This window comes from Schistocerca americana, chromosome 2 (assembly GCF_021461395.2).
Source record: "Schistocerca americana isolate TAMUIC-IGC-003095 chromosome 2, iqSchAmer2.1, whole genome shotgun sequence".
In the NCBI taxonomy this organism is placed as follows: Eukaryota; Metazoa; Arthropoda; class Insecta; order Orthoptera; family Acrididae; genus Schistocerca; species Schistocerca americana.
The window spans coordinates 1058739714-1058752842 of NC_060120.1; the positions used below are offsets into that span (position 1 = coordinate 1058739714).

Consider the following 13129-nt stretch of genomic DNA (forward strand, 5'->3'; position numbering starts at 1 on the left):
TGGATAGCAGAGTCTCAGATTCTAGTTCTACCAGGATAGATTCTACAATAATTAACTAAACTGCTGAAGACACTGCTAAGTTTAGTAACATAGCCTTTATTACTCAGGTTGCCTTGCACAACAGATAGAATATGTAGAAATAAGCTCCTAAAATAATACCAAAACTGTTTGAAAAGAAACAAGTTATAGTAACATCAATTCCCTGAACATTAAACTAGCTAAGGAGAAGTGGGAGCGAATCTACCATATGGAAGGATCAGATAACAAATGGGATGAGTTTTATAACATTCTTTTGAGACACTTTCATTCCTGTTGTCCCATTAAAGAAATGCAGACAGGGCCAATATGCAGTCAGAATCGAAGAAATAACAAACTCAGACTTCCATCCAGCATTGTTAAACTCAGGCAAAAATTCATGACCTGGATGTCTTGTACAAATCAAAAACATTGTACATTTTCAAACAAAAATAAAACACAACTAAGAAAACCTTTTAAGCATAACTTTCAAACCTTAGAAAAACAAGTCCACAGTAATGAAATCTCTCAAGCTACAAATATAAGCAAGATGTCATGGAAACTTATGAACAAGTATCAAAACACCTCCACAACTAGGGACAGTAAACCCTTATGCATTATACAGGATGGTAATATAAAAGAACCCAAAGCATTATGTAACATTTTTCATAAATATTTCATATCACCAACAGGAAATCCAATACACACTTTAGAAATGTATTGAGGGATACCACAGCATATCCCTCAAGCAGTGAGTTTTGAATTTAACGAGATTAAAGAATATGATATAAGAAAGATAATCCTCACGTTAAAGAACAAGTACTCAGCCGGATGGGATGATATGTCGAGTGTAGTCGTGAAAAAATGCATAAAATAAGTTGTTAAACCACTAACACACCTCATAGACTGCAGTATTAGAATACCAGTTATCCTAGTAGTTTAAAAATAAGCATTGTTAAACCAGTGCATAAGAAGGGCAGTACAAAAGAGGTTAAACTACCACCCAATATCATTGATCGCTACCTTTAGTAACATTTTTGAAATTGTTATCCTTTCTCAGCTTTCTGCTTATTTTGCAAAGAACAAATTGATCACAGAAACACACCATGGCTTTAGGAAAGACCGGTACACAACTGCTGCAGTTGCTGATTTCCTCCATTAGTGTACACACTGCTAGACCATGGTATGAAGACAGCTGGCATATTCTTAGATCTTTTCAAAGCCTTTGGCTCAGTCAACCACAGGTTGCTCATTAAGAAATTGAAGGCTTGCAACATTAAGGATTCATATATGCAATTACTGACCACATACTTGAGAAATCTCAAACAATGTACTAAACTTTCATGTAAAATAGATGACAAGGTAATAGATTTCCAATCTTCTAGAGATACAGTAATCCAGAGGGTACTGCAGGGATCGATTGTTGGTCTCTTTCTCTTCTTGGTTTATGTCAATGACATGACACAACCGTTCAACTCACATCTAGTAACCTATGTTAATGACACCTCCCTCCTATTTCATGAAATTGCACTCAGTTGCAACTAAGGGTGTGATGGACATAACCATTTATTTTCTAAATCAGGGTCTAAACACCAACATCAGTAAATCCCAGCTACTAACATTCAAGACAACTGATTCTCATGAGGCTGAAATCAACAATATTTGTGGTATTACATCAGCAGAAACAGATAACATTAAATTTCTTGGTGTCCACCTGGACAAAGATCTCAGTTGGTAAACCACATTGCTTCTGTGTGTGAGAAAATTCGCAGTAGCTTGTATCTTATGAATCAGTTGGCAAAAATAGTGCCAATCCAAACACTGAAAATTGTTTACTGTGAAACAGTTTATCCATTTGTTAATTATGGTATTGAGCTGTGGGGTTGTGCAGCAGACCTGCACTTGAATGGAATATTAGTGTTATGGTAAACAGCCATTAGGTTAATGCATGGACTAAAGCCCAGAGAGTCCTATCATGAAACCTTTGTCCAACAAAAATATCTGACATTATATTCCTTGTATTTGTATAAACTCATTATACTAACTCATTAAACTAAATAAGTGCAGTGATACTGGAAGTAAGAGGAACTATTTCAGGCAGGAGACAAAATTAAAAATAACTGACAATAGTCATTAAATTACTGGGCAGATATGGTTCAACAAACTGACACAAGCTTTGAAAACTTGTGAACCTAATCTGTTGCAAAGGAAGTTAAATGTCTTCTTAGTAAATAAATGTTTATATTCACTCAATGAATTCTAATCTACTTGCCCTCTCTTGTAACATGTAATATAATTAGAATAGTAAGATGAATGTATGTACCATTACTGTCTGTAAGTGCTGTCTATAGTAACCTACTCAACCTATGTATGACGTTTACAAAAGACAGCTTGATGGCTTACACTCAAAAACTGTAAATAAATAAATGTAGTCATGTTTACAAAGAAAAATGTATCGTATTTGTAAAACTATTGACACATTCTACACCACAGCAAGTTATCACCCAAAGGAGAGAATTAAACAAATGGCTGTAAAATGAAATAATCTTATTTATTTCTTTATTCAGCCTTTTGATTTATTTCAAGATATATATTTGTATCTTTACATATATGTCTCAGATTTTGATTATACAATGACTGTTACATAGTGTATACTACAGTTTAGTGCAATTACAGAATGCTGCAGATTACATATATGGCTGTGTGCTTAAATGCATTAATATTCTTTATTTGGCTGATAGTGTGGCTGATAATGTTTGGAAGAAAACTGAATAGTTACATCCCTATGTATGTTAAACTTTTCTCATGAAGACTTGTCCTGCGTTGGTTTGTTTTCAGTTTCCAACAGTTTCTTATTTGCTATTGGTTAACTCCATGATTTTTCATAAAACTGCTAATGTTCTTCTTAGGTGTACTTATAGTCTGTGTTAAAATATTTAGCTGTTTGAATTTTGATCTGCAGCTTGTCTGACATTTCTCACTGGTTATTACGCAAATAGCACTTTTCTGTATGATGATTATCTTCCTCATATTTATTGAGCTCCCCCATAATTCTATTTAATATGATATTATGGCGTCAAAGTTTCCAAAGTAAAATGTTTTGAGGATTTCAACACTAACAGTTTCAGCTAACTATTGTAATACATATCAGCCTGAGTTTAATTTACTATTTTTGCTATTGATGTGCTTTGTCCATGTTAATTTATCATCAAGGTACTTGCTCAAGTTTGTTCTCATTGATTTTTGGCACTAACCCCTCTTTTTGCAAAGTACATAATATTTGTTATTTTTTAAATTTTTGGGAATAAAATTCAGTAATCAGTTGCCAAATATATTTTATTGCATTTTAACAGTTTCAACAAATTAATTTGTTATCTTCAGAAGCCTATAAAATCAGGAATATTATAAATCTTTAGACCTTGGCTATACATTTTGTAGTTTAATAGAAGTTGATTATTTCTCAACCAGTTACCTAGTTTATGTAATACACTTTCAGCTCAACATGTAGCTTCTCCTAGATCCATTCCTGTAATTAAAATATTGGTGTCATCTGCCAGTAGTATGGATTTTTGTAGGGTTTCATCAGGAAGGTCATCAATATACAAAATATCCCAGGAGGAGTAGTCAGTATTCAGGAGTATGAAAGAACGTCATGTACTGGTAAACATGGGCTCTAAAATGTGTACCTTAAGAGCTATGAACACTTCTTTACTTTTGAAATTGTGGAACAGAGCTCTTCTACTGCAGGCTCTTTGCTTTCCATATTTTAGGAGGAGGCAGTACTGTCCAAAACAAGAAAAAAATGCCTGGTAAACACTGGCTTTAAAATGCATACCTAGAGACAGTATTCACAGTAGTGAATATGAACAAGTGCTCATAACTCTTAAAGTGTACACTAAAACCTGTGGTTACTGGACACTTTTTCCTTGTTTGGGTCCATACTATCACCTCTCAAAATATGGAAAGTAAAGAGTTTGCAGAAGAAGAGATTTGTTTCATATTACTGAAGATGAAGAAGTGCTCATAGCTCATAAGGGATACATTTTAGAGCTCATGTTTGTTTTTTCACTTTGAATGATCAGTCCTGTCATGTTCCTGAATACTGACCATTCCTCCTGGGACAGCCTGTATTCCAGGAGTAGTAGTGTCTTTAGGACACTTCCCTGACGTACACTGTTTAGAATGCTCCCCATATCTCAGTAGTTTTTTTTCTCTCATTGACTGGTGTTTCTACTTTTTGATATCTGTTCACTAAGAAAGATTTTATCAAATTGAATGCAGTCCTTCTCACCCCATATAATTTTGAATTTTCCAAAATAATCTTGTCTCCTCATCTGGTATTTCTACTTTTTGATATCTGTTCACTAAGAAAAATTTTATCAGATTGAATGTAGTGTTTCTCACCCCATATAATTTTTGATTTTTCAAAATAATCTTATGATTAACTTAGCTGGAAGTTTTTTATAGGTTACAGAATATCCCCATTGTTGATTTTTTCCTGTCAAGTGTTCCTGTACAAGCTCTTGTGTTGCTGAAGTAATAGATTTGAATCCATGTTGGCTTTTTGATAGGATATTCTGTGATGTAAAGAAGCTTATTAATCTGTCACACAGAGTAAATTTGAAAATTGTAGATGTTATTGGTATAATATGAACATGTTTGTAGTTTCCGTGTTCTGTAGAGCCATATTTGTTTTACAAAAGAGCACCCTAACAACTTTTAGACTCTCTGGATACAGTCCTACTGTGATGGCTGCACTAATCATGTTGGTCAGGTGCTTAATGATAAATCAAATGACAGTTTAATAATCCTGTGTGAGATACTTAGATGTCCTGGGTCTTGGTGTTTCTCAACTTGTTTATGATTCTTGTTATTTCTTTCTCACTAGCTGGATACAGGAATATAGAACTTGGTAGTGGACATCCTTTCTGTTAAAGCTTTCATAGTGTTTGCACATGTTGTTGGAGTTGACGTATCCTGTGTTAGGTTTCTTGCGTACATTTATGAAGTAGTCATAAATGATTTCTGTATATTTTCTGTGTTTCCTTGTAATGAATTATCCTATCTGGTTTCCTTGGGGCTGTTAATTTAAAATTTGCCTTTCCTGTTTCTGAATTTTATCATTATCCACACTGTTTTTGCATTATTATCTAAGCTGATAATGTTATCTTCAACAGCCATTTCCTTTGAAAATTTTGTAACTTTGGTGTAGATTTTTTTTTATATTCCTTATAGTATCATTTGAAATGTGAGCAATTAGTTTTATGTTTAATGATACTGTGCCTTTTCCTCAAAATAATGATGCCCTTTATAATTCATTTGTTCTGTCTTTCTTTACTTTTTAAACATCTGATTTTGACAGGGGTGCTCCTTAGTATAGTCACAATATTTCCTCAAAATAATGATGCCCTTATAATTCATTTGTTCTGTCTTTCTTTACTTTTTACACATCTGTTTTTGACAGGGGTGCTCCTTAGTATATTCACAATATTTGGTTGTAAAGCTGTTTACACTTTGTTTGTAATTTTGGATTTCAGTCCAGTTTTCATTAACCAGATTGTGATTAAAGGTACTTATGTTGTTGTCATGGATTTCTTAGTGTTTAAGACAGATCTTTCTGGGATTAAAACTTTGTTCTACTGAGATCACTTGTTCTTTGTGATCAGACAGACAGTTTTGAGTTACAGTTACTGCATGGTTGTCTGACTGTATGTTGGTGACAATATAATCTGTAGCACAGGCACTGTTCATAGTAATTCTAATATAGTTGTTGACTGTGTGTTGCAAATTGTTTGAAATCAGTAGTGAGCTGAGACCCTCTTTCAATTTTGGTAGCTTACTATGAGTATAATCAGTGTTAGCTGAAAATGAGACAGCATAAAGACAGCTGTGAACAGCTGCTAAAAGAAACAGCTTCAAGTACAATGCAAAGCTGTTAGTCGCAAATAGTTGTTGCTGTCATATGAAACAGAATATTATTGCTCACTGTGGCTGAAAATTAGGAACAAACTGAGCAGAGCTCTCAGATACACAGATAAATACATAAATAATTATTGTGGTTGAATAGCAGAGGAAAGCGGAGAGGGAAAGATAGGAAATATCAGGAAAGAGACCCAGAGAGTAGCTCCACCAGCATATCAGTGAGTCACCACTGGAATTAGTCAGCTCATAGAAATAAATGACTTGGTGTAACAATTTGTGGGGATATTAAATGGAATGATCACATAGGCTCAGCTGTAGGTAAAGCAGTTGGTAGATTTGATTTGGTTCATTGGTAGGATACTGCGGAAATGCTCTCAGTCACTGAAGGAGATTGTCTACAGAAGGCAACTTATCCTATGGTGTCTGGTACATATATGAAGGATATTAAACATAGAAGGGCATGAAGAAGCATGGCCAGTTTTTTGACCCACAGGAGAGTGTCATGGAAATGCTAAACAACCTAAATAGACAAACACTTGAAGAAAGACACCAACTGTTTCATGAAGTCATGCTTACAAAGTTTTAAGAACCAGTATAAAGTAAGGAATACAGAAATATACTACCGACTCCTACATGTTGAGTATAAGTCAAAATTAGGCTGATTGCAGTGCATGCAGTCATTCTTCCAGTGCTATACAAACTAATGGAATGGTAAGACATTACATGTGGTACGGAGGTATGTACCCACTGCCGTGCACTTCACAGTGGTCTGCAAAGTACAAATGCAGATGTGTACATAGACTTACGAAGTGAAAGAAGGGATTCAGAGGAGGGAAATTTGAGATGTAGCCTTTGATTTCTTCATTCATAAATTTATGAGCCTTGTTACAATTGCTCTTATTTGCAGAGTGTAGCAGTGGTTGCTCTTTTTACATCTCACATAACATTAGTTCATTTAATTTTGGGCTGAGGATTATTTAAAGTGATATGCAGACACACTAAAAAATTTCATAAACTTTTGTTATGCTCAGGGATAAATAATGTGAATGACCGCCCAAATGTCTTTAGGTTTCAGAGGCCAGTATCATCTTCATTGGATACATGAAACAGCTACGTAACTGTATTGCACAGAGATTGGCCATTACCCCCATAAAAGAACTGGAAAAACAAAAGAATTTGCACCGCATATGGCATCGTAACCTGAAAGCTAAGGCTGATATAATAAGATTAAGAGATGAACTTGAAACTCAGAGGAATGAAGGTAATGCACAGCTTGCAGAAAAAGATATCTCAATTCAGAAGAATGAGGAACATATTGATAAACTGAAAAAACACTGTAAGGATAACATTAAAAAAAGAATGTGAGTAAAATTAATTCCTACTTTTGTGACAGGCAGTTTTTGCATTTGAAGAAATACAATCTGAATTTTGAATAGATAAAATCCTTTCAATATGTTAGTTCAGTAAGATGTGCATGCGATCCTGTGTGGTGTTTGTGAAAGTAATAGAGGTGACTGTGCTACTCAAGGTTAGAATCACGTGTCAGATGGTTCTGTTGGTTGAACCATATTCAGGTGAAGCAAGGATTCAGATTTGAGTCCTGGTCTGGCACAGTTTTAATCTGTCAGGAAGTTTTGTGGAATGGTCATTTGTATTAATATAAAACTGCAGCCCAGAGCTCATTGGTATGGCTTGTTTATCTGTCTAAGAGACAGAAATGGGCCATTAGATTAATCTAGGATGTACTGGACTAACACTACACATAAAAAACACAAATTTCTTGTCTTTAGACAAAAACAAATTGAGCTTGCAGTTATTTATCAATAACATAATTGAAAAATTCAGATTGTGTTATATAAAGCCTGCATTTCTCTTTCATAAATAATTCATGTGTGAAATTGTTAAAAAAAACAATTTAAGATTTTTTTGTATCTCATTATAAAAATTAATACTAATCCAAGTACTTTTTAGTCAGGTTAGTATAGTTATTATTATCAGAGCAATTACTTACACCTCTTTCTCTTTTCTGTATATGTAAAGTAAAATATTCTCTTACAGGTACTGTATTTTCAAAAACACAAAGAACAACAAAAATGCTATAAATATATTTAAATTATAGAGATCTCATAAAAGTTTTCATTTATCTATAATATAAAGTAAAATAGGAAGAAAGATTAGAGTTTAACTTCATCAATAATGTGGTCATTAGAGACAGTATAATGTTCAGTAATTTTCTATTTGTTTTATATATCAGTCATAATCGGTTGTTCCATATCTCTTTTTATTCATGTGTCTTGCACAGTAGAATCCACTAAAAATGTCAGTGTTTGTAAATCACAGTTTCCACATGTTAACTCATTTGGGGATATGAAATGGGTAGATTGCTACTAACCATATAAAGGAGGTGTTGAGTGGCCGATTAGCACATTGAAAAAAGCCTGTTAGATAATATCAATTACTGGACTAAGTCCTTTGCAAGATGCAGACAAAATACACATGCATAACTCACATACACATGGCCGTGGCCACCTCTGATCACTACGGCCTGACTGTGACTGCATCTAAGGTGAGCAACGATCCCAGATGGGGTGGGTAGTGAGGATACAGCAGAGGCATATGAAGGGGAGGAAGGAGAGGTTGGGATAGAAGGATTGATGTGGGGGAAGGTGCTAGGGCTGCCTGTGGGGGTGTGGAGGGATGTGGTTGGTCAGGATAGTGGGCTGCTAGGTGCAGCATCAGGAGTCTGTACTGGGAAAGGAAATGGCAGGATAGAGGCAAGTATAGGGCAAGAGGTGGAGTAGGGAAGGGGAAAGAGGCAGGTGAAGGGCAGGGATTGTGGAAGGGTGAGACCAGGGGTTATGGGAAAGAAGGATATGTTGCAGGCAGAGTTCCCACCAGTGAAATTAGGAAAAGCCAGTGTTGGTGGGATGTATCTATATGGCAAAGATTGTGAAGCAGTAGTTAAGTCAAGCACATCATGTTGGCTGGTATGCTCAACAACTGTGTGGTGCAGCTGTCTCTTGGGGACCGTTAGGAAGCAGCCAGTCATGTGAATGGCCAGCTCATTAGTGGTCATGCCCAAGTAGAATGCTGCACAGTGATTGCATCTTAGTTGGTAGATCACATGACTGTTTTTACAGATAGCCATATGTTTCGATGCTGTGACAGGACTGGAGTAGGTTGTAGTGGGAGTACTAGTAGAAGTAGTAGTAGTAGTAGTAGTAGTAGTCGTAGTAGTAGCTTTATTCATCCGTAAATCTCTTTTTACAAGGATATAGGACATGTCAAAGTATTCACAAGTTTAGACCAATTTAAAATAAGCTAATTCGTATACAAATATATTTACAGACTTCTAGTTAGACTTAAACATTAGATTTACTCCTGGTATACAATAAGTTTTTTACAAGTAACTTATTAAATAATGTAATGCCACACCATTCACTCGTATCTTACTATCAGTTACTGCACACACTAAACACACATTGTTTCATAATGCTTCACTCACTATGCACACACACACACACACACACACACACACACACACACTGGTGATCTCTGGGCCATTTTCTGTACCACAACTCCCCATTTGCTATCCTGAAAAACTGAGTCAGCATCCCTCCATAATGAGTGAGATGTTGAGTTCAGAATTAGGAAGAGGTGTTAGTATTGTGTTATGCATAGCTTGGGGGTAACTATTTCTAGAAAGGTAAAAAGAAGGGGAAAATAAAACAAAGTGAAAGTGTTATGTGGAATGTTGGATGTTTTATAATCGTTATTATTATTATTATTTATGTGTACAACATTTTTTCATCAAACCCCTACTCTGTTTTATCTAAGTAATCCTTCAATGTATAAAATGTATTGCATAACAGGTACTTTTTAGCTGCCTTTTTAAATAAGTGTATTTTTGCAATTTCTTTAATTTCTTTTGGTAATTTATTGTACAGTTTTATTTCTTAGTAGAAAATGCTGTTTTGAGTTTTATGTTTATTTTTTCTTGGTAAATGTAAGTTGAGTCTATCTCTTGTTGCATGGTCATGGACAGAGCTGTTTGTGCAGTAATTACGAATGTTATTTTTGATGTGTATAACTGACTGGTAAATGTATTCACATGGCACAGTTAAAATCCTCAGTGTTTTGAACAGATCTTTACAATGACATTGACTAGTATTTTTGGTTATTATTCTTATGGCTCTTTTCTGGAGTTTGAAAATTGTGTTCATATTTTGTGCTTTTGTTCCCCAACCAAGAATGCCATAGCTAATAATTGAATGTACATATGAATAATATGTCACTAAAAGACAGTGCATGTTACACACCGACCATAGGATTGTAAGGGCACAACATGATGATGACATTCTGTTTGCAAGTACCTTTATGAGTTCACACCACTTCAACTGAGAATTGGTATTCATTCCTAGAAATTTTGCATTTGTTACACAGTCTATAGAGGTGCCATCTACATTTAATTTAACATTGTTATTTTTCCTCTTCAAACTGAAGTTCATGGCATTAGTCTTCTTTATGTTCAACGTCACTTTATTGCTTATTGACCAATCATAAACTTTCTTGAGAGTTTCATTTACTTTCTCAGCAAGGAGTTCTCTTGTTTTCTCAGCGACTATAATATTGCTGTCATAAGCAAAAAATGGGAAAATCATTTATGTATGTCAAGAATATATATGATGCCTTGCAGAACCCCTATATTATTGTATTTTGGTCCTGATAAGTGTTTTACTAAATGTTTAGATATATTTGACGTATGTGTTATCTCTACTCTTTGTACCCTATCTGCTAGGTATGATCGAAACCAGTCATTAGCTACCCCTCTTATTCCTAATGATTCTAATTTATTTAATAGAATCTTGTGGTCAACTGTATCAAACGCCTTAGAAAAATCCAAAAATATGCCTGTGACACACTCATCTTTATCAAGAGCATCAAGTACAACTTTTGTATTCTACTATGGCTGACTCCATATTTTTGCCACCCTCGGAAACCAAACTGTGATTCGCTTAAAAGATTGTATTTATTCAGGTAATTCATTAATATTTCTTTCATAATTGCTTCTATTATTTTGGAGCACGCTGACAGCAGGGAAATGGGCCGGTAATTTTCTATGTTTTCTGAATTAGCTTTCTTAAGCAAAGGTACAACTATTGCCTGTTTTAACTGCTCTGGAAATGTACATGATGTGAAGGATTCATTTATTATACACTCCTGGAAATTGAAATAAGAACACCGTGAATTCATTGTCCCAGGAAGGGGAAACTTTATTGACACATTCCTGGGGTCAGATACATCACATGATCACACTGACAGAACCACAGGCACATAGACACAGGCAACAGAGCATGCACAATGTCGGCACTAGTACAGTGTATATCCACCTTTCGCAGCAATGCAGGCTGCTATTCTCCCATGGAGACGATCGTAGAGATGCTGGATGTAGTCCTGTGGAACGGCTTGCCTTGCCATTTCCACCTGGCGCCTCAGTTAGACCAGCGTTCGTGCTGGACGTGCAGACCGCGTGAGACGACGCTTCATCCAGTCCCAAACATGCTCAATGGGGGACAGATCCGGAGATCTTGCTGGCCAGGGTAGTTGATTTACACCTTCTAGAGCACGTTGGGTGGCACGGGATACATGCGGACGTGCATTGTCCTGTTGGAACAGCAAGTTCCCTTGCCGGTCTAGGAATGGTAGAACGATGGGTTCGATGACGGTTTGGATGTACCGTGCACTATTCAGTGTCCCCTCGATGATCACCAGTGGTGTACGGCCAGTGTAGGAGATCGCTCCCCACACCATGATGCCGGGTGTTGGCCCTGTGTGCCTCGGTCGTATGCAGTCCTGATTGTGGCCCTCACCTGCACGGCGCCAAACACGCATACGACCATCATTGGCACCAAGGCAGAAGCGACTCTCATCGCTGAAGATGACACGTCTCCATTCGTCCCTCCATTCACGCCTGTCGCGACACCACTGGAGGCGGGCTGCACGATGTTGGGGCGTGGGCGGAAGACGGCCTAACGGTGTGCGGGACTGTAGCCCAGCTTCATGGAGACGGTTGCGAATGGTTCTCGCCGATACCCCAGGAGCAACAGTGTCCCTAATTTGCTGGGAAGTGGCGGTGCGGTCCCCTACGGCACTGCGTAGGATCCTACGGTCTTGGCGTGCATCCGTGCGTCGCTGCGGTCCGGTCCCTGTTCGACGGGCACGTGCACCTTCCGCCGACCACTGGCGACAACATCGATGTACTGTGGAGACCTCACGCCCCACATGTTGAGCAATTCGGCGGTACATCCACCCGGCCTCCCGCATGCCCACTATACGCCCTCGCTCAAAGTCCGTCAACTGCACATACGGTTCACGTCCACGCTGTCGCGGCATGCTACCAGTGTTAAAGACTGCGATGGAGCTCCGTATGCCACGGCAAACTGGCTGACACTGACGGCGGCGGTGCACAAATGCTGCGCAGCTAGCGCCATTCGACGGCCAGCACCGCGGTTCCTGGTGTGTCCGCTGTGCCGTGCGTGTGATCATTGCTTGTACAGCCCTCTCGCAGTACCCGGAGCAAGTATGGTGGGTCTGACACACTGGTGTCAATGTGTTCTTTTTTCCATTTCCAGGAGTGTATTTGTTAAGGGGCCTTATATAATCCCCATGCATTGTTTCAGTACACAGCCTGGTACTTCATCTAAGCCTACTGACTTTATTTTTTAGTTTTTGAACAGTTTTATTGACTTTATTCTGTGTGGTTGGAAGTAACATCATTGTATTTAGTGCAACATTATTTACAGTTGTTATATTTGTTTTGGGGAATTTTTGCTGTAACTTCTCTGCAATACTTGAAAAATGCTTGTTTACATAGTTTTCTAAGTGTTGTGTATCATTTATTACCTTATCCCCCTCCCTTAGCAGTATGTTATTCTGCAATTGTTTGCCTCTCCCTGTTTCCTTTTTTATAACATCCCAGACAGCTCTGCTTTTATTCTCTGCACTATATATTATTTTGTCATTAAATGACTTTTTTGCAGCAATCAGCACTTTCCTATAGATCTTTTTGTATCTGTGATAGAAATTTAAGAATCCTGGATCATTGCAAACCTTTTTCATGGAACTGAGGTGTTTAAGTGTTTGGGAGGACTTCTCAATACCTGCTGTATCCATCTGTTTTTGTGAGATGTTG

At 37.2% G+C, this 13129-nt stretch overlaps 1 protein-coding gene across 1 annotated transcript in view; it reads left to right on the top strand.

The window, feature by feature from the left end:
• The window catches only part of LOC124596343 (putative leucine-rich repeat-containing protein DDB_G0290503), a 97214-nt gene that overhangs the window by 28826 nt on the left and 55259 nt on the right, over positions 1-13129 (top strand). Inside the window, exon 2 of the mRNA XM_047135446.1 lies at positions 7006-7298. Coding sequence (XP_046991402.1) covers positions 7006-7298 — 293 coding nt within the window. The remainder of the gene's footprint in view (positions 1-7005; positions 7299-13129) is intronic.